The 23,787-nt window shown below is 39.8% G+C and overlaps 1 protein-coding gene across 1 annotated transcript in view; it reads right to left on the reverse strand.

The window, feature by feature from the left end:
- LOC124165531 (homeobox protein GBX-2) overlaps positions 1-21,030 on the reverse strand; it is a 50,880-nt gene extending 29,850 nt beyond the window's left edge. Inside the window, exon 1 of the mRNA XM_046542975.1 lies at positions 19,172-21,030. Coding sequence (XP_046398931.1) covers positions 19,172-19,679 — 508 coding nt within the window. The 5' untranslated portion in view covers positions 19,680-21,030. The remainder of the gene's footprint in view (positions 1-19,171) is intronic.
- Between the last annotated feature and the right edge of the window lie 2,757 nt (positions 21,031-23,787).

Below are 23,787 nucleotides of genomic sequence, written 5' to 3' on the forward strand. Positions count from 1 at the left end.
CTAAAAGTAAAAGTTTGAAATTGTACATATATTTATGTGAGATTACAAAGTTTTTGCATTTCATCATGAGATAGTAGGTCATGAGCCGGACGCACACAATCAAATGATTTTCGCACGATAATTTAGAAGATTATCTGGTCTGAACCGCCCTTGACCTAATCTCAGCTCAGCCCAGCTCAGTTGGCGGAAGCGCAAGGTAATTTAGGACTTCCAATCGACCGGAAAAAAAGACGGCAGGCCCACAAAAGGTCTCAACACCTTAGGGAGTCTACAGCTGAGCTTGAAGAGAGGTGTAGGAAAAAAAAACTCCGGAGGGGTTTGGGCGCTAGGAACAAGAGCGAATTGGCAAGGAGTGCGGACGTAGACGATATAAAGCAGCATAGCACGAAGTAAAGTGGGCCCCTCCCACATCCCACCCATCCGATATTCCCACCTCTCCCACACCCCCTGGGGACCCAATGCGCTCCTAAATACCTCCTCTATCCCGAGACCTCTCTTTATAGGCCTTCTCGCCGACTCAGCCTTCACTTTACGATCCGTTCCGGCCACAGAACCTTTCCCAACTTGCCAGCACAACTTTTCCTTCCCACTGGTATATCCGTCACCCTTTTCTGGTCGAACCTCCCCAGTAGCTTACTAAACATACCCAGAAAAAGTCTCATTCCCTTCCCTCCCCCCTGGCTGAGAGAACAAAATTCACACCCCTACGGAGCCGCGGTGGCCTTCCCCTCATTGGCGAGAGAAGGGTTTGGTAACTGATCCTGTGTTTTCCGAGAGAAGGAGCTTGACTTCTGCCCCCTGGAGAAGGAAGATGAGCAGGGCAGGGAGCTGGGAAATTTCGGGGTGTCAGCAGTACACGCACAGTAAGCTTTCTCTGTGGTGCGATGGATCGTAAGCATCGTATTGATTGCGATCAATCGAATCAACATCCGCGTTCATTTGCTGAGCTCATAAATAGAGCAATAGGTGTGCTGTTAACAACCGCGCATTTAAATGACGGTACGAAATTCACCACTAGCGTCGCTGGCGGTAGAGTGATCCGAATTTTTCGGGCAAATAAGCTTTAAATAGGGCTATTTAAGACGTTTTTATTCACGATAGCTCCATCTATTTAATGATAAACAAAAATATCGTACTAATTTAAATCACAGCTCTACAACGCGTGTTTCGATTAGCTTGGCTTGCAGTACCTAATGATGATTGCAAGCCAATCAAAATACATGTTATAGAGCTGTGAAATAAAGTGGGCAGCACGATACATTTGTTTAGCATTTGATCTAATAAATTAATGACTTTTCAACACTATTTCCTGTGGTAGAAAATACTGAATTTCAAATATTGAAAATAAAATAGTCGCTCAGCGCTCATGGCCGCGTTGCGGACATTATTGAAAAGCGACCAAAACGGCGGCAGATTAAGCTTCTTGGGGACAGGCCACCTCTATGCCCATGAATGACCTCAATACAGTTGAATGACGATCACTGCATAACTTGCTAAGGGCCAACTGATGCCAGACTATACAAACATGAAAAGACAGGCATTTAAAAAATAAAATAAAATAAATGTTAACTAAGAGATTGTTGAGGTGCGTTTGCACTGGGCACCAAAAATGATAATTCAAATCATTGCTATCTTATGCTAGACAACTGAAAACAAACGACTGCCATAAAAAACGATTATCGATAGTCAAAGCACAACTTGATTATATATTTTCCCATAAAATCAGTCACAACTTCTAAAGATCGTTGATACAGCAGCAGTTGGTATAGTAGCTAAAGGTGATTGGGGACTACTGGCCTCAGTGATAGCGCATGTACCCACGAGGTGCCGGAAATCTAAAGGCCTGATATTATGAAATTTTGAAGAATCAAATTATAAGATTTGATAAGATTTTACAAAAATTTTGAGCGAGTAAAATCAGACAAGGCTATCACATTTCTAGCGAAATATGTGAAATTTCTACCACAAAAAATAGCCAGATAAGGGTATACCGACAACAGAGGAAATCAATGATTACTCCCAGCCTGTAGTAAATTATGCTCCTTTCCTCTCGATGCACCTCCACACCACACAGCTGCACTTAACGAGAGAATAGAGAGAGCGGAAACACACAAAGAACTTAGCGGAAATAAAATCAATTCGTCATGACCGTCAAGAGTAGCCGGATGGCACTTTAACGGTTAGCAGAGTCTGACTGAGAAACAGACCTGGATAACCTAGATAAGGGGACCACCGGAAGCCACTACCCCAATTAACTTAATTCGGCAATTACCTCGTCGGTAACACCACCTACTAGGTTGACCTGGAGGAGGGTCAGTTTCACCGTTTGAAGGAAAAACGTTTGTCCAAATAAACGTACGCATTGGGTGAGACACAGCTCTGAAAGTTGGTGGTGTGCAATAAGCTCTCACGTTGATGATCGCGCCGAAGGCACTTAGAGTTCTACTGTACCGGTGAATGAGGTCCTCATTCACCTAAACCAGTCAGTTAAAAACATTAAAATTAAATGGCGCATATGTACCGTTGTCGTTTTTAATGTCATTTGTGTGAAAAGGAAGTTTATATATAACTATTTAGCATTACAGAAGGACAGTTGGTAAATACAATTAGATACGAAGATAATTATTTTCGCGATTTTTTTCATTTAATTAATATTATTTTTTTCTTATCAATGAAACTATTATTTTAATTATATTTTAATTTTTTCATCATTTTTCAATAATATATACGCTGATGCGAATTTAGTGAGGCACAAATATATTGCCAAACAACACCCACAGTCTCTGAAGCCAGCACCAGTAACTCATAAAAAGCCAATGCTACAACGTAAAAAGAGTAAGTATGATGACACTAAAAGCTGAAGCAAAAGAAATTAATTCACTAACATTCCAATAAAAATGATTAAAAAAAACAGCGTAAAACTAAGTAATTCCCATTTAGGTACATCTCGAAAGAGCGGTAAAACACATTTTGATGGGCTTTATGGATAAAATGAGAATGTACTGCAACAACTAAACACCCATCATGAAAAACATTCAGTCAAGCATACATATCACCACCCCCACTCAATAAATTAATCATACTAACGAGTGGAAATATGAAAAATTATTTTTATTGGACCATTTTATTTTACCTCAAAATGGTATCTAATCTGTTTAAGCTGCGTTCAAAAGTAGGAACACTGATTTTTATCCAGAAGGAATTTTGCATAAATGCCTCCAAACTAATCACTTTTCTTCTGACTCGTATACTTACCAAGTGAATATCTACGGTTCATTAATTTTAGACGAGATATACGGCGCTTTAGCCTAATTTCATACACTCGTATATGTTCACGTTCGGCTCATCACACGCAATTATATATCAAAATGAAAGTGAGGAGAGAATTACTTTTTTAATTCACAGATAATGCAAGCAATATAACGCACTATATCAAATTTGAAGATTAAATCCACACTTGTCATCCTCCAATCCGCAGCCAAATTAATACCTCCAAACTTCCTGTTGACGCACTAATTTTCTAAGCAGTGCTTGTATTTCCCCATTCGGTCAGTTACTCTCTGTATCAAGTACTCTTTTTACCCACACAAAAAACTCTTGGGATTCATAAATATGATGTATGTAAATGCATGACACTATCCATAAATATGATGCATGTAAATGCATGACACACTTCAAAAAACCAAGCGCAAAGCGCTAAGCTTTTGTTTAAAGTTGGTTAACAGCCGCATCGGAGTACCAACGCTGTGGTCTTCAGTAGGTATTTTTCGGTCTAGGGGACTGCATAGAGGAGACCCAATTCTATGCAATAGAACGCTGATTTCTGCTGCCACTTCGGTCGCATTTTAATCGGTTAAAAATTGTTTGCGGTGATGAGTACGATGCTATCCCATTTTTTCCAATATTTTGCTGTACACTATTTACAATTGCGAGGAATAACATTGAAAATTTATATATTTTTCATGGATTACATCATCATGTATAAAAATATCAGTTAACATCCCTAATCATACCTTATTTCGTGCGTTTAATTCCAAAACTTAGATTCACGGTCTTGTTTTCGACAGAGTCCCTATGACGACGCGGCGTGGAACTAAATTTAGGTGTCGAAGGGTCGGTGAAGACCACCTCCACTCTATCTAATTTAAGTATACCGGGACTAGCGACGGTATTAACTATATGGTCAGCCGCTATACACAATTTGTCCGAAAATCCACAGACAAAAAAAATCATTCGCCTTGAGCGGGATTGGAACCCAGATCCCTCAAACTATGTAATGATTTTTTTCTCTGCGGATTTTTCGCACAATTTGTGCATTGTGGGTGACTCCCGCAAAAGTTATCACCGTGGCTAGTCCCGATATAATTAAATACCTTATTACCTCGTGAAACTAGGATCACTTTGTCGGTCAGCGACGCGAGTGGCGACTTTTGTGAACCCATTTACATGCGCGGTGGGTGACAACACATTTAGAGGCGGAATTGAGGATCCTCTAGTGTATTATTTGGCGTTCCGGTCATTACGTAAGCCATGATACGTACCGTAGATGTTCGCAAGGTACCAAACGGTAAATACTAAGTCGGTATAGCTGGATTGGAATTCGGCCGACATCTCGCCAGAATTTATTTCCCCTAAGAGGAGACTAGGGTTGATCCTGACATATCAGGGGCTGGTTTGGCCATAAAAGGAAAAAGGCTAGCTAATCCGTCAAAAGCCTTCGTCCACCCCTGACCATATTTCACTTCCCCAGCCGTGTTTGTGTTCTCAACCCTAGCAACCTCCTACACCCTCCCCTGGCTTATTTACCCGTCAACGTTTCACTTTCCGTTCGGCCACCTCAAGAGCACACGATGGATTTCCAGGAATGGGACGGAAGTCCGGTAAGCCACGATCCTTTAGACGAGCTGGCGATTCCTGAATAGCAGTCATCCTCGTATTTGGTCGAGCGCATTAACCCGTTATAACCCCAAATTTACTTCTGAGTAACATCAAAAATGCATACATTTTCAGCTCTATTAAGGAAAGATTTAAAGACGTGTTCTTAAGTGCTGTAAAGTTTAATAGTGAGGTATGTATCTCACACAATAATTATGATTAAGTAGAAAATTCTCATGTTTTTAATGAGAAGTCTTTAAATTCAATTTATCCCAGAAGCGGTTCCGGGTTAGAAAGGGTTGAAATGTCATAAGGTAATCGGAGTGGGATAAACCTACGGTGCAAGTATAGAGAACTGATGATTGAAAACGAAGACAAAGAGAAGAGATGGAAGGACTATCTGGAGGAATTGTATATATGAAACAGTCTAAGAAAGAAGCTGTAGGAAGCGAAGAGGGAGTGACTACAGATGAATTGGGATCCTTAACTTAAAGACCTGACATGGCAGAAGGAGATCTGCTTATGAATAAAACTTCTGGGATTGGTTATATTCAAGCAGAGCTTATAAAAAGTGCAGGGCAAAAGAATTTGAACCGAATGTACAAATTAATAAGTGAAATGTATTCAACCGGAGAAATAGCAAAGGAACTTACAAAAATGCAGGAAAAAAGACCTTGAACCAAATGTACAAAATCATAAGTGAAATGTATTCAACCGGAAAAATACCAAAGGACTACGAGATGAACATAAAAATCCAGATTTCCGACCAGAAAATAAAAAGGGTAAAGAACAGAGAAAATTTAAGGACCATCAACCTAATACTGACAAGGAGAGGAATATCTATGCCTAAGTTCTAGCAACACGTATCTCAGAAATAGCAACTTTTCAGGAGAGCAAAAACACGATTTTTTAAATTGTATATAATTTTTATTCAAATTAAAAACCAAAAATACATAAAACTGAAAAATAAGAACACATTTGCAAAACGATGAATTGTTTTTTGCTTGAATTTTATTTTTTATTAACACTATTAGTAGTATTAACTCAGACCGGCCGATTTTTGATATTCGTATTGTTAAAACTTAGCCATCGATATACAGAAGAATAGAACGCAGAGGAAGAGAGTGCCTAGATGAGGACCAATCGGATTCAGGAAAAGCAAAGGCACCAGCGAAGTAATATTAGCCCTTAGAATGCTCATAGATAAAGGAATGGAAAAGAACAAGCCCACGTTTGTTTCGCTTGTGGTCGTAGAGAAGGCATGGTTTGGAACTCAATGCTCGAATTCTGAAAGAAACTGGAATTCCTCACTATGGCAGGAGAATCATACACAGGTTATACAAAAACCAAGCTGTGGTTACAGCGGTTACAGCGCTTGAAGTAGTGAATAAACGACATTTAGGGAAGGAGTGAGACAAGGTTGAGCTTGTCAGGCAGTAATTTTCAACTTTTAAATCGAGAAAGGCATTAATTAAAAGGAAAATACACTTTTAGAGATATTAAAGAAAATTTCGCATACTAACAGGTGTATAATGTAAGTATAGCCAAGTTGTTATGTCACTGGGAGAGAGAAATCACAATTACATAAAATGTTTAGGAATTCAAACGTTTTCCACGTTAAAATTTAGCAATTCACGTTTTTATTGTAATACAAATCATTTTTTTTTTAACTCACCAACTACATGGACAGAAAGTATGTCCCCTTGCACAAAACTTCGGAACCTGTGGAAAATACCTCAACGTTCACTGGTGATCCAGAACGAATAAATAGCCTTCATTTCTCCCACTTTCTTCTCACCGTCAGGCCGCATACGGGAATTCTCAAACGTTTACATATATATCATACTAAAATACACCCTGTACCCATCCCCATCCAATATCCAAAAAGATTGGTCATAATTGTCGAATAGTAGATTTCAACGGTCCGAGTTACGCAAGCTTGGCATGATTTTCGTCCTAGTTATACCCCATACCAGTGTCCTTAGGGGCCTACTCTCAAATATTCGCGCGATTGTCGCTTGTCGTCGCCCTGGACAGGTGAGCTGTGTATTCGGGAGCGGATGAGGAGGGTACAAGAGTGTCCAGATGGTAGGGTCTCTCTTTCCGCCACACCCTGTTTGCTCACTTCTTCCGGCAGCGGTCGCCTCAATTACGGCCCATCACGCCCTCTTGTTTGGGACGGACGGTTTGTGACCCAACGGAACGTTTAACAAGGCATTGCCCACACACAGGCGGACTCGCAGTAGGTGGTGCTGTAAATTATGGCATCGACGCCCAAATAATGACTACGTTCGCGGCGTGTTGACTTGCCTTTCCCAGACCAGTCACTACTGCCTATCATATGACCGGAAAGTTCAAAGTCGTTTTTGCGTCCAAATCGGACGTAACATATCCCTACGATGCAAAAGTCAATAGTAGAGCGAGCAGAGTAATGTAATAATAGTACAAGAAAAGTAGCAGTAAAGTAAGAAAAGGTGATTGTGTGATGATTTTGTTGCAGCTGGTCTTTCTTTGTATTTTGAGCACACAATGGTGAAAAAGAAAAATGATCATAATCACTCTGTGAAAGAAAAAATATTATGCACTAGTATCTGCTGCTGATTATAAAGAGCAATGTGATGATGTAGCATCTGATGAATTAAAAATTCATCAGATGCTACATATGGGGTATGTTTCTCAATGGAAGCGAGGCTTGGACGTTGACAGCAGCAGAGAAGTCAAGAGTGAAAGCATTCAAAATGTGGTGCTACCGAAGAATGATGAAGATAAAATGGATTGACCGTGTGAGTAACGAGGAAGTGCTAAGAAGTGTGAGAGAAAAGAGAAGCCTCCTAAAAACATTAAGCAGAAGAAGGGACAACTTAGCTGGACACATTTTGAGGCACGATGGTCTGATGAAGACAATCGTAGAAGGACAGGTGGAAGGGAAAAAGGGTAAGGGACGGCCCCGAATGAGTTATATCGGACAGGTTATAAAAGATGTAAAAGAGAAGAAATACGTCGCTATGAAAAGGTTAGCGGATAGGAGAGAGAAATGGAGAGCTGCGTCAAACCAATCTTGGGATTGTTGACTAAGGATGATGATGATGATTTAATAAATACCTGTCGAAACGAAAGATAGCATGTGTTTTATACATCATCTTCAAGCCTTATGGACGTTCTTTTCAATCTGCCTACATTCAATTGGCCCATTCCCGAATATCTTGGATTTTTTTAAAATCTTGATGTCATGAAACCGCGGTGTAATTTAAGTACAGAGAAACTATTATGAATCAACCGTTAAGGTATCTGATAAAAATTTCGAAATTATAAATTTTTCCTTAATTACGAACCTTAAACTTTTTTTAAACATATTTTACGACATGAAAAGCTGGACATTTATATGTAAATATTATAGAACACATATATAGCGTTGCTAAAACGATATGCAGTGCATAAATAATTCTAAAGCCATGAAAATCATTCTCCACATTTATTTCGGGGTTGCAACATTCTATGGATCAAGCAAAAGGTTCAAATTGAACATATTACATTCATTGGTTGTTAAGTTAGGGTTACTCGAAGATTGTTTTGAATAGTTGTTTCAGATAGTACAGATGTAACATGTTGGAAGCCTATGATGTAATGTACATGTATTTGGGAGTACCTTTATGTGCTGTTTTAGGGGTCTTGAAAACTATTAAAAAAAACAATAAATTAATATTCGAAAAATGTTGGATCGACTCTAAAATTGGCAGCATACACCGACATATGGCACAGAATCACGCATATCCTATCCATTACTCCTCCTCTCTTTTACCTCCAAGGAGTCAGGGCATTCACAGGCGCGGCCAGACACAAATAGGGAACCACCCCATTAGCGGCTAACCCCCACCTCCTTCTAAAACACCCTCGGAGAAGATATTGCGCCCCTGGCAGAGAGAGAGGGGGAACTGGGAGGTGGCGACAAGGCCTGACGGCATTGCCTTTGAAGTCCCGGCGCATGTGCGGTGGCAACGACCCATGGCATCGGGAAGGCTGCGACTGCGGCAGCCCTCATTCAAAGAAGATGAGTGGAAGGGGAGCGTGTGAGACTTCCATCCCCCGTAAGCACACAGATCCCACATAACGACGGGGGAGAACTGGTGCAAATTGGGCGGCGTGAACAGTTCCTGATCTCTTCCTTCCCCATGCTCAATATCCCTCGCCAATATCCGTCTGCAGGATATTTCCGGTAGACGAATAGACGACGCGGACCACGAATATTACTAGGGTAGTTCAATAAGTAATGCCCCATATTTTTTCACAGAATATATTTCTTTACCAATGAGTTAAAAGAAAATACGTCCGTTTTCCTAATTTTTCAAAAAAACAGTAAACACCTGCCATAGGCAAAAGTAAATACTCGAGAGGTATCACGAAATTTAGCAAAATCGGTCGACGTTTACCAAATAAGGTTAAAGAAATTATTTTTACTAAATTTCATTACAGTCATGTGGCCATTAATCCTAGGAAAGTTTGTTACTCATGATGATTGTGCTGAGGAACAAATAAATTTGGCATCCAGCGCGAAGGATTAGTAATCCACTGGTTTAGGCACTCCATTTCTGCAGATGCTTTGATGGAATACTTTTGATGAAGTTCTCAACCAGCCCTAAGAACGATGAAATATTATTTAATGGGAACGTCGCGTCGGCAGAAGGTGAATGGAATAACTAGGTGATAAGCCCGAGAGAAATTCACAGCCGCCATTAGCCGGGAGAAAATCACATCTTCCTAACCAGTGGATTACGAATCCTTTTCACTGCATGTCATTTGTCCTCGGCATCACAATCACAGGAAGAAAACTTTCCAAGGATTAATGCTCAAACGAATTCGATGCACCACAAAGTAAGCTCGCTTACTATTGACGATATAAGTCCTATGACTGGTTTAACTGGAACATATTCTCGTAATTCCAATGAGATTAATTCATCGATTAACACACTTTGATCTCATCTCTTCCTTCAAATGCTCAATAACTCTCCCGTGATATTTCTGGTAGACGACAGCCCATTGAGGAACTCAATGTGAGGTATTCAGTGGATAACCCGTAACCCAGTGGATAACAAATCTACCGCACTAAATGCCAAATTTATGTGTTCTTCGTTTCGTCACTCCTACGATTGGCTTGGATATATTTTCTGTCCCTACTAACAATAACTACTATTTGTAAGTACGATAGGACTGCAAGAACCAGCAGTCTGTAAGAAAAAGATACAATTTATTCGCACCTTCTTGTATATTAAACTGATATAAACAATAAAACGACCTTAGTAGTATCTCAAAAGGAAATGTTTCCTTTTCCCGCTAAGGAGATATTTCGCAATTTTACTCCTGATACCTGCTATTTGTTGAATTTTTAATACTTCGCACTACCCTTAGGATTGGTATATATTAACGAGAGTTTTTTACGCTGACAAATTTGCCGCATAAAAATCAAAACCATGAAACCACTACATCACGTATTTAAAAAAGTGAGCCGGGAGATGTGTGATCCAAGAATTAGCTTTAGACGTTAAGGTTGTTAAATCCATATTCTTGGAAAATTTTATGCACTGCGTAAGCGGCTGCCCCAATAAAAGGAAAAATGATGAGATATACCCGTGTACGAAGCTTCCGAAGGACGAAAGGCTCATTTAAACGCTCAATATGAGGTATCCAATGGAATATAATTCATTCTATCACTTATACGACTAATAAAAACTGCAACAACCTTCCGATTAGCTGCCAAGCTGAAAATTTCAGAACAACTCATATCCAGAGGACATATGATGATATTCTGACACTTTTATTATGATTTTAACTTTTCTCAATCGTTCTTCAATACTTAAAATTAAATATGGAGATTAGTTTAAAAAAAGCCACCAAAATCTGATGTCAGCGCTGCTGTCATTTAAAGGAACGTGAATTACAGAATCAAAACAACAACTTTGTTTGCATCAAAGTTCATTGAAAATTTGATTGAACAAAAATTTCCTTGTATTCATTTAGCTTGAGATAAAAACGTTTTTCTATACAAATTATTTTTAGTTTGCATTATTTTTGGGTATCCCAAGCGTCAATTTAAGAACGACCAACATTTCTTCTGCCAAAGACTTCCTCAGAGCTAGAAATATCGTCTAATATGTTACGCTTCAGTACATATCCCACCATGGGAGTGGATTTGCTTCAAATGGTGTTTCTAGTCCCATTATCTCATGCATCTTGACGCACAACATTACAAATTCACAGTCATTCTAGCGTGAAAGCAGAAATTAGTGGCAACGAAATGTAAAGTAACTAACCAGTTCGCTTGAAAAAAGACGAGAGAAAACCCAAGGTTTCAGCTATGAAAAATTCCACTTGAGGCTCTTGTGTAGTTCAGTGCGACAACTGAAGTAGATATCCTTTGCCTGAAATTTCAAACTAGGTTCTTTTCATTGAAACTACCTCATCGACTAACTAAATAAAGGCTTCCAAGCTATTTTTTCAAGGAAATGCAATTAAAAATCCGCATTTTAATTAATGTCCCTACGGAAGTACTAGGTGCAAAATATGACGTTTAATGCTAAATTTTTAGTAAATATTTGATAGGAAACTGACATATTAATCGTCATACTTAGTGAAGCATGATAAAAATACAAATTTGGCTTAAAATTGCAATAATATTTTAGGATTTAGGTAATGTAGATAGAACTTGCAGCAAAATAACGTTACTTACATGAAGATGACGCTTCTATCGCCACAAATAGTAGGAGAAAGTACTCCCTTTGAGATGAAATTATTAAATTTTCCACATCCTCTGAGCAGTTATTTTTCTACTTAACCTAGCGGTTGGCCATCTTTGCAGTCAAACATTATAAAGTACGTACCTCATCTTCTGTCGCCACGAGTTCCATCTTCTTTCCTTGCTGTACCAGAACCAATTATCCAAACCAGAATAAATTTGAATTTTTAAGTAAATGGCGTTAAAAAACGGTCGAAACTATGATGAAATGCATACCTAAAATATCTATAAAAAGGATCAAATCTCGTTGCTACCAATTGATCTACACAATGGAGCGAGTAACCGTATAGAAAATGAGTAGATATCTCCCAAAAAATAGACTGTACTAAATACCTTGACCCAGCCTTCTTGAAAAAACAACTGAGCTCACCCAAAATTTATCAACAGGCTGTATCGGTAATATGTTCAAATAATTAAGGAAATGAACGATACTTGGAATGAAATTTTAACACAATTTCAAGGAAGTTACAGACCTCTTTCTTCACATTATCAAGATATTCTCATAGTAATTTTGATGCAAAATATTCCTCCAATGTATGATACGGAGCTGTGTCTCTTCTTCTGTCTCCCAGAGGGTGAAAAGAGCGATGGTCGTCACAAAGCATTACCGAAGATGGACTTAGGAACCAAACACGAAGACAATAGGTGAAACATCTCCCACACACGGATATCAGTCTAAAATCACCGCAACCAACATGATGAGTCGGTGTGATTGAATTGAATGATAACTATTTTCAGCCCCCAAATCACATTTTCAAAGTGAAATCCTAAAAGAGCACTCCTCTATAACTGCCTATAAATTATTTCGTAAAACATAATTTGAATTTTTACCAGTTACCCAAATGTCGATTAAATTTTCTTTCGGGAAAATTCAATTCAAATGGCAAGGTTCTGATGGTTTGCTGTCAGCTTTCGTAGCTATTCTAAAAGCTATTCGGGGTAATTCACAAAAATTTATAACTCCTCACAGCTTAAATATCATTTCCAAAGTCAATGGAAGCGAAATTTAATCAAAAGGATTACAGAAAAGAGCCGAAAATTCCTCTGCCTGAAAAGATTCTCTCCTTTTTAGCAATCCTCTCTAAGGTTCTCGAAAAACTTTCAGAAGAACAGATTATAACTTTATAAATAGAGGACCTTGAAGTCAAGGATTACACGTGCAATTTTTATAATTTTGGAGATAAGTGAAGATAATGGTTGTTGGGGTATACAACACATTAGACGCAAAGGGATATAAGTAAATCACTGACAAGGGGAGTGTCCGAAAACCACGTCTCAGAATTTAATCAAACGTTGTTCTCGAATTAATCATCTTAATGGGGTTATTTAACGAATAGTTTAAACAAAAAATAGCGAGTAACCGTTCACCTAAACCACTGGACTACGACAAGTCATATGATATGGTCGCTCTGAAGAGAAGAGATTTCACCTATAACTGTTTAAATACAATTTTTGTTTAAAAAAACTATTATTTCCCCACCGACCATTCGTTTACATTTTAAAATTCACAGTATATGTGTGAAGGTAAATGATCATACTTATTATTCCTGAGATACGGTAGGTTCTGTACCTGCCTCCGAAATTATAAAAATTGCACTTGTACCCGTTGGCTTCCAGGGTACTCGATTGAAACAATATTCTCGATCAGTTTCGACCCAACAACTTCTTCAAGTTAACGATACGTTCTTGTGCTTCGTCTTCTGACTCCTAGAGGCGGGAAGATCCGATCGACACCACAACACACTCCCGATGAGGGATTTACGCGCGAAGATACTAAACGCGACGTCTCCCATTCATCGACAACCGAACAACACGATGGGCGCGCGATTGGACCGAAACAATCAATAGCGATGATAAGAAAGAGAAGCCGCCGCGGCGGGGAAATATCTCAACGGTTTCGATTCCTCCAAAGGACACCCGCCGTGAATTATCAAAGGATACGCGGTGAGAAGTGGGCGGTCAAACGATGACCTAATGTTTAATTCCGCCCGGTGAACGGCAGCATTTCATCTTCGCGGAGGCTTTGACAGCTGGGATCGGCCCTGATGACAGATGCCCCTTAGCGAACCTCACACGCAGCCGGGGAACGGTGGCTGAATGTCAAATCAAGACATCGACAGCGAACCTCGCGGGAGGCAGAGAGTTACTAAAAAAATACGCTAGCGGTGACAATAAAAACTGAGGTATAAAAATATATGTGTTATACGCCGGTGGGTTTCTGTAGCCTTTACAGAGATGGTTCCGGAACAATGGGCACTTATGTCGACTGTATCCATGCCGGCAAGGTTGTGGAGCGTCGGACCACTGCTCATGCGTTAGGCCGGTGGACGAACCCCCAACGAAGAAGGCGGACCAAGTCCGTATCCTCCGGAATACTAAGCGATGGCAATAAAAGGCGATCATTTCTTGCAGTGACGTGATTACTTCGTTTTGGTATTTCAGGGTTTTCCCCGGATGGTATTGATAAATTCTTCACGGGTTTACACCGGGTTAAAAACTCCATAGTTGCCGGCGTTTCATTAGATTGCTTTCCGATCGAAAGGTACAATACAAATCAACTTATTTTAACGCGGTGAAAAACCTGTGAAGAATTTAGCTGTGGGTGCTTTTTGCTACATTGTGCAAGTCCATGGAAAGAAAGAAAATCGACAAAGAAAGAAGTTTCCTTGATCGGGAGTTGAACCCGAATCTCCCGAATTTACGACATGTGCTCTACCACGTAAATTACCAAGTTTAAAGAGGGTAAAAATCCTCATGGTTGCCTACGTTTCGTTAGATCTCTTTCCGAACGAAAGGTAGAATGCTTATAAACTGAACAGATTTTAAGGCGGAGAAAAACCCGTGAATAATTTAGCTGTGGTAATTTTGTGTTAGCATAACAGGTTTAAAATTCCCACAGAGTTACAAAACCCACGCTGGGTTACTCCAGGAAATAAACGCACACTAGCCAGCGACGTGCCTTCAGGAAGTCACCCGCAAATCCATGGGAAGTACGAATTCCACGCAGGAAGAATCCTTGATCGGGACTCGAATCCGGAACTCCCAATTATATGAAAAGTATTCTACCGATTGAATTAAAAAGAAATTTTGCTCCTATGCGAAGTTTTGCTGGCATTATAAGACATGATGGTTCATGCTGCCAGACGTTACAATGCCTAAAAGCTGTATACTTGTGCGCATAATGCCAAAGCTCCTAGGCTATAAAGCCTGGAACTTGGAACGACAGAGCGATCACCACAGGCATTATTCAAGTAAATGAACGCTCATTAGCCTTCAGCGTACATTCCCGTATTCTTGCCAGTGAAAAATGGACCGCATTCGTTCTTCAGGAATTTGAGAGATACGGGACCGTATACCGATCAATACAAATGATTTTTTACCTTTTTGTAATTTTCTCTTCGTGGCTGACGGATCAGGTACCTTTGAATGGTAAAATTCCTAAGTAGTCGTGAGGCAAGGGGATGTAAGGGACCAGTCACTAATTATAAAGGAGAAAAGCAGATGCGCAATGGACATATTTGACTAATGAGTCCCACTTTATATACTACCTAATTTACCCTAGTCCTACCTACCAGTCCTTACTAATGAGTATTCATACAAATCATAATTGATTGGGAGAAAGAAGAATTCCTATACCTATACGTTAGGTAAAATATCCCTCATATTTTATCGTTTCTGTCGAAACTAGAATCATCTTGTGTTTCTGAGATAATCGCACTGAAATAAATATTCTTAGCGGCTCATGAAATCCAAGCCTTTCACGTAGCCGCTGAGGCTCTAGCGGCTCCCAGTCTATTTCGTGTGAAATATTTTTAACCGCCTCCTTTCGCTTGTTGCAGTTTTGACGAATCACCCAGCTTTCCTTCGCATTTTATTAGTTCATTTAATGGAGTCTCTCTGCGCAGGATTCCATAGGTATGCTCGTCACGAGTTCAAAACAAATAATATTGTTCATGGTGAAAACAAAATCCAGTACTGTTCCACAAACTTTTTATTATAAGCCGTCAACTAGTTTCGGCGTTTATACCGTCATTATCAAGACTAACAGGTCTTAGCTGTTAGTCTTGATAATGACGGTATAGAAGTCGAAACTAGTTGACAGCTAATAATAATAAGTTAGTGGAACAGTACTAGGTTTTGTTTTCACCATGCACATTTCATCGTCCCACCAGGTAACGCCCAAATTAGTTGATTTCAAATAATATTGTGTTCACTCTTCCACAACATTTTCATGGCGCTATCTTTATGACAATCAGAACTTTGCCCCGAGTACTACTGGCTAATGCCCTTACCCCGAGGTATGATAAGCACTTCTCAAATTAACATTCAGTAGATATCCACGAGTGATATTTCAAGTAAACGAAGACCATTGCATAATGGCATCTGGCAGAGTTTTTTCACATTTACAATATTTAATTTGGCCACTTTAGCTTTACCATTTTTTAGCGTCACCTTGGAACATTTTGGGTAACATTCACAAATGTCACAAATGATATTATGTCATGCCCGTGAAACCATTATTAGTATTTAGGTACCTATTCACTAGTGCACGACGAAGAGAAAGAAAGTGTGCGAAATATTGGCACTTATTTTGAGCCTGAGCTTCGCACAATATTTTACTTAATTCTTCCTGATACATAAATATTAGTCAGGTTTTCCACGAGGACCAGTCAAACGTTTCGATCGAATCATGTCATTATTCTGTCTATTTAAAACCGATAACTGAAAAAATGGGAAACCCCATAGAAGAATGATTAAAATACTCTCTAAAATAGAATCCACCTCGATGATATGCAAAACATTCCAATTTATCTAAATGATTGATACCAGATTCGAAAAGTTTCCAAATTTTCACTACTTGCGCTTTAGAGATCAGTAAACGCCACCGCAAACTAGTTTGAGTTCTCGTAAAATTATATGAAAAACTAATATCCTAAAAAGTATGATTACAGCGACAAATATTCAGCCACACTATGAAACATGTCTTAAATTCACACCACCACCTGAGAATCGGCACTAAAATTTTCTTTGAGAAAAAAATCATCATGTCATAAAAAAATCAAAGAAAGATTTTTGGCAATACTAGAACTATTGGACGATACTAAATCTTGATGGGAAAATGTAAAGGGCAGAAGATTTCATATTTCCCTGGGGTAAGATAGGAGTGAAGTTCCCCTTGTTTACCCACCGGTTGAACGTATTTAAATGTATTGCCAGCGCTCCACAATCAGAGCTACATCCGCTACAGCCTTCTCATTCGTAGCGTTTTCTAACTTGAATTTTATTATTTGTGTTTGTGTATCGTATAAATTCATATTCTAGCTATCTGGTCACTATTTCTTTCCGAAACTCAAGGATAAACATGAAATCGTTTTCAATAGAGGAATGAAAAAGGCGGAAAATATATATATAAACATAAAATAAGAGACGGAAGATGAAACTGAATTCACTTCCCATATTAAAAATACCCTTGCCCAATGTGTGCTTCCAATTTTTTTTCTCCTTCGATGATAAAATATGCAGGCGTAATCACTCAAAATGGAGGAAAATGTACTTGGCTAAAAACGGCAAACCTTGTTGTAAAATTCTCTCGTTGTAAAGTTTCAATAGCCATAAATTGCTTTCTTTCTGTCATGAACTCCCTTATCGTTTATTTCACATTCGGGGGGAAAGAATACTGCTAGATCTAATTTGGAAGAAAGTGAGAAAAGAAATCACAGGACCTTAAAACTAACTGATAAAATTAAGTATCATCTCCCGAGACCTCACCATATTTGAAGTTATTAAAAATTATGAATGAAAATCTCTCTCGTTCGCAGTACACTGCTTCTAGACTTGACTACTTTCTTTCTTATTGGTACTATATTGTTAACATTAGTGTGATTAATAATTTTATTGGACTGCAGGAATTAATCAGCGTGGTTGATTGCCTTAGGACTTCTAAGGTCAATTGGTTACCTACATTCTCGATAATTTTTTATAATGAAAAACCAGTAAAACGTAACTAAGAAAGTCGGACGAAATAAGAAATAGGAAATTACAAATATTGATGTTAATGCAACATACCTAAAATAAAGGATTGTACAGTTTCTATTTCCTTCCGAAACTCTAAACATGAAATCGTTTTCAACAGAGGAATGAAAAAGGCGGAAAAATATATATAAAACATAAAATAAGAGATGGAAGATGAAAATGAATTCACTTCCCATATTAAAAATACCCTTGCCCAATGCGTGCTCCCAATGATTCAATTTGGACCTCCCCTAAAAATGTACTCCTCAACTTTTCCCCAAGGAGAGGAACAATTGGTTTGTTTTCATGAAAAACTGAAAACAACATGAATTATGTGCATTGTTTTCACGAATTTTCCAGCATTGGGAACCCTCGATTCTTCACCAATGAAGCACCGTTGTTTTCTCACAAAAGTGCACGACATGAGCAGTGTTTTTATCCATTCATTCAAATTAGGTAATAGAATCTACCAGACAAAAATCAAAGACTTTTAAAGATTTTAGGTCACAACCATTATTTCAAATTCTTAAAAGAAAATCTCTGTGTATAAAAAGTTTTGTACGAATGATTACTAAAAAAACATCCGGAAATATGTAACAACTAACGCACAACATAAGTAGGATAGATAACAGACGATATAAAAAAGCAGAATTCTGAAGGAAGAAGAATAATATTGAGGAAAAAAGACAATTTCTGAATATATATTCATAAAGTTATCACGCCTCGTTTCCCTATAACAACATCACCATTCCATTGAATAAGACTGTCTCCAACAAAGAAATGTGAATCTACGAGTAAATGAATAGCTATACATGTAAAGTTAGGCATTGAAATTTGAAGACTACTTTCAGCAATATCAATTTCAAGTCATCAAACAGATAAGTTATTTACATAACCAAATAGATTCATCGCATCGCATGCATGGGCATCATTTATACTTAGAACGTTTCATGTGCAGTGTATTTAATATATATACATAGGAAACTGATTGAAAACACAGATTTTATTCACATAAGAGCGTTCATTATCTTCGACAAAAACTCAGCATTATTTCACATCATAACGGAAAATTCTTTCGCTGGTAATTATTAGGTCCGAGCATGTGGTTCTGTAAGGAATTTTATATAAACAAGCCGGGTTTTTCAACACGACGTCTTCATCATCAAAATGCAGTGGGCCTGTCCCTGTTAAGTCATTAAGCATTAATTTAAGTGGTTCATCTACGTCTACATACTACCCCACTAGCTGCCTAAAAGGCGTATGGCAAGGGATGTCAGGACACCAGCCGTTTACATATAAAATCAAATGCTCAAACAAATTCCTGATTAGCATCCATTGAAGTCCTTTTTGGTTCGGGGGAAAAACGAATTCCTATACCTATCCGTTAGGCAAAAGATCACTCTTTATCCATGGCTTCTGTCGATCCCGGAAAAAAAGTTGGTGAAGATACGAAAGTGGGTGATAGAAAAATAAATGATAAATGAAATTTTTACCAACCTGTCTGAACGTTCGTCGAGAGATCCGTGGGGGCGTAGTCCCTTGAAGAGACCGGGGGCAGTCCGAGGTGCGGCGGCAGGGCGGAGACCATCGCGGCGCCCTCTTCCAGCCCAGAGGCCCTCGGGAAGAGCCCCTCCGGGAGTCCATCGCCCATCGGGGGCCGCGGGGGGAAGTGGCGGTGGTTGTGGAGCCATGAGTGGTAGAGGAGGGGCAGGGGGGCGTACGCCGCGGCGGCGGCCGCAAGGAGGCCCCCGAGTGCCGCCTCGTCCCCCGGCGGCGAGGTCTGAGGAGGCGGCGGCGGGTATTCGGAGACGCGGTGGACGGCGTTGGCGCTGCCGCCCAACGGGACGTTGCGGTGATTCTGCTGGCGGTTCCCGGAGGAGGAGATCAGGGCCTCGATGGAGAAGGAGGACGGTGGGGCCGTGGAGGCCTGAGTCGGAGGCGGCGGGGGCGGTGGAGGCGTCGGTCCCGGGGGCATGAGCAGGAGGTGGTGATAGGCTTCCATCATGTTGACCCGATAAAAGGAGTCGAAGGTGACTCCCTGAATTAAAAGAGTTCTCAGGGATGTTTCTCAGGGGATTCCCGGCACCATAATTTTAAAGTGTCTTTGGGAACCAAAATTTTGATTTTCTTTTCACTGCAACACGCCGTGATGATAACTTCCTAAGGTTTGGAATGGACGTATTTTAGTGTCACACCATGGACTACGGGCAGCTTTCAACTGAGTCACACTTCGATCGTTTTCTCGGATGCTTCTCCGTATCTTTTCAGCTAAGGCAGAGAATATTTTCACAGAAAAGTCACATGGCATGGCACGGTCCTCTTACAGTCAAAACATAAAGAGCAGGGTACTGACGAAGAGGCCACCCTTCGATATGAGGCAGAATTTATTTCTCTCAGTGAATAATAGTAAATTGATATCTTTTCACTGAGCGGCGTTCATCTTACAGGTAATGGTTTGATATACATACGTTGCACAATTTAAGGTAGCAGTAAATAAGCCTATCAAGACCAAATAGTAATAATATGCCTTTCAGAGCAAGTAAATATGACGAATTTCTTGCTGCATCTTCTTTGCTAAAGACTCAGTCAGCGACCGCAAACTGTGTATTCAGTATCTTATGAATTCCCACATGGTTTCCACCAATGGCACTGAATTCGATTTTTTCCCCTCCTAATCAACAACAAATCGTTTGTACTTTGAGCGTTTCATGTGCAGTTCATTGAAAAATATATAAATGAAACTGATTGAAAACTCAGATCTTATCTCACTCGAATGTTTATTCTCTTTGACAAAAAAATCAGCATTTCTTTTTCACAAGATAGAGACAAATTCTTTCACTGGTAAGTTTTACGTCCATCCACATAATTCTGTTAGGATTTAGCGGGGGTTTTCAACGCGATGTCCTCAGCAAAACGTACACCAAAAGTACGCTCGATTTCGTCGCAGTCAATTATAACAGTTTATAAGTGATTGAAACAAAAGACAACAGTGACAGCAGATTCAAACCTGATACAGTCCCATAAAAAATCTCGCACTCTGCGGAAATCTTGACTCACGTCACGACAAACAATATTTCTTCACTTCCCGAGCGGAGGTAATCCAAGACGAAGATGAATGATCGGAATGACAAGCAGAGATTCTTGAAGTGTCCTTACAACACATGATCCTCTTCCGCGCCTTTGCTGCAACACCTACACTTTTATGCAACACAACTGCATCTCACGCTGAGTCAACACAGGTGACAACACGCAAACCCTTCGGTCCTCTTCGCGGCTTCGTTTGGACACGAATGACTCGATCTTCAGGGGTGTACCCCGTGTTGGAGAGAGAGACCACGAGGGTATGGGGAGGAAACGGACCCTCTCGGCATAAGGCATAGGGGACTTTCAGCAGGAATATATGGGTGGGGTGAATTTGGATGTCAACAGCGTGTGGAAGAAGGTGGGAGGAGGAGAGGGGAAGAGAAGTCAGTATAAAAAAGGGGGGGCGTATTGCCATCCCAATCCCCTCCCCTACCACACTTCGTTCGGGGAGAATGAAGACTCAAAACTCTCTTGCTCCGCGGTAAGAGAAAAAGGGATGGGTTTGCCGCCAGAAAATCCCGCCACAGGGTCGATCGAGCACTCCCATTGGTCCGTCCCGGCATCGCCCGGCCAACCGGCGGGAGGGCTCATTAGCGCCGCCCCACCGGATTGGTCGGGAGCGGAAATTATATGCGGCATCACGCCCGTCGACCCCACAAGGACGTCCCCCCGACTACATACACATGCGACCGCTTGTCCTTTTTTTTCCTCCGCAACCCCTTCCCAATCCACTCCATGAGGCTCGCCTAATACACCCCTTTCGTAGCGCGAACTCCTACCCGATCACTCCCAACCCCTCCTGCAATCCTCACGCCCCGCCCATCGCTGTAAAGGCGGCGGGGTGGAGTGCAGTGAGTTTGTGTGTGGGAGCCGAGATTGGCGCGTTAAGGGGGAAGGGAAGCCGGAGTAATTTGCCAGCACTTAGTGTTCGAATTAACGCCAGGGAATGGGACCGCTTTTGGGCGGTAGAAGGGAGCGGTTGTATTGGGGAGACCAGAACTGAGAGTTGAACTACGGGGGTAGGAATACTGTGGGGATGGGAAGGTCAAAGCGACGTTGCCAGAGGAGTGTCTTTGCTTTCCGTATGTTTATGATTGAGTGTGCACTTGCATGCTCAGAGATATCTAGAGCACACATAATACAAAAGTGGAGGTCTATTCATATCATTCTTCGTTTTAATAAGGCAGTAAGGAAAAATTTGTCCAGCAATTGCGATTTAATAAAGAGCAGATAGTTATTTCGTAACATGGATACGTGCTGGGGAAGAAAAATAGAGATTACCTCAATTCTCCTTCTCATTAATAATTGAACACGGATCATATCGTTCTTTTGTTCACGTTACACGGCGATGAACCGCGAGTTACAATGGTTAAAACCGTGTATTGCCGTTAAATTTTGTTCCTCCCTCAACTCATAAAGAAATAATAAGAAACATTGTCCTGAGCATATAAGATATCATAAAAAAATTGATTCTGAAGGCCACTTTGCTTATCCGGTTATAACAATTGTTTAAACACGTTTAAAAGATTTAATTATAGGTTCATTTTTGGCTTAGCTTGGATATCCATTTCGATAAATGATTGGTATTCTGAAAAATCTTTCAACTTAAGAAAATATTTAATACGTGACTTTTAAGTTGGTTTCCTTTTATAACAAGGATTGTAATCTTTCAAAAACGTTTAAAACTACAAAAAATCTTTTATTTTTAATATTATTTCACGAAATTATGACAACATATTTTAAAATAGGCCTAGCAAGCATATATACGGTGACGGAAACAAATTCCTATGCGGAAAGGTGGCTTGTCAGACGTGACTGTTTATTAAGGATGTGGAACGAATTCAGCAGAGCCGTGGATAGATGAGGAGAGAGAACAGGTTATAAATCCTAAGTTAGAACAACAAACACCAAGCAAAATGCATGGATATATTCGCATCACGCTTCTAAACACTCACTGAAAACCCTTTTCCACCAAAAAATTTAAAAAAATCATCATCAAACATTATATTCCGGTCTTTAATTAGTCTTAAAATGTAAATAGTAAATTTAAAATGTTTTTCTGCGGATGGGAACACATGTCAAAACGCTTTGCCAAAAGATTAACGATTACCATATGTATTTATACCAGTTATTTCCATAAAATATTTTAACAATGCACTTGGAAAATATGTTTGCATTGCTTTCTTTAAAAAAATATAGGAGCGTGCATTTTAAGCTTCCGAAAATTGAAGACATATTTTACGATTTTTTCTCAATTTACTAAAGATGATTTTGGTATTTTTCTGATAAAATTTTGATAACAAAACAAGGAGCAATGCAGTCATTCACTCAGACCTTAATATTTTCAAGGATAAAAAAGATGGAAGGAAAATATAGCTCACTATAAAAAGCAGCCTTCTTCTGTCTTTTTTTTACAGAATATAAAAAAATAACAAATACGAAATTTGCAGCCCAATTATCCTGAGCCTGTGACAATATCCGAGTTTTGGGTCATCATCTCGTTCAGAGATAATACCTCCTTGAGGATCGCTCCCTCGAGTGTTTATTACAATGAATCAGGTGAGTCCGATGCGCGAGATAAGGAAGTAGCGGAGACACGGTGATACCCTCTGAAAGAGTTAGTGACATCGTCGAATCAACTATGAAAGGATAAGTCCATCGATTATTCGCCGCGGATAGGTAAAGAAGTAGACTCCGGATAAATACGAGTCTAGTTAGACCAAAGGTTTCTAAGGTAATGGTTTGATCTCTACATTTTCCTCGTGTTATTTTCCGTGCCAGTTGCCTTTAAGACAACAGTTCCGTAGCTATCCTATCGGTGAAAATGTTGTCCCCATGCCAACTGACGCGGAAGAAAACCAAAATTATCTTATCAATTACCTTATAAACTCTATCTCAATTTACAAATAAAACATATTGATGAGCGAACGTATTTTCATACACTATAGAGTGGCACGGTTTAACATAATCTCAGAGGTATGGCTCGACTACAGGGTGAAATGTAAGGCTATTACGAACAATTACGCCAG

The sequence above is a fragment of the Ischnura elegans genome, chromosome 9 (genome assembly GCF_921293095.1).
Source record: "Ischnura elegans chromosome 9, ioIscEleg1.1, whole genome shotgun sequence".
Taxonomy (NCBI): domain Eukaryota; kingdom Metazoa; phylum Arthropoda; class Insecta; order Odonata; family Coenagrionidae; genus Ischnura; species Ischnura elegans.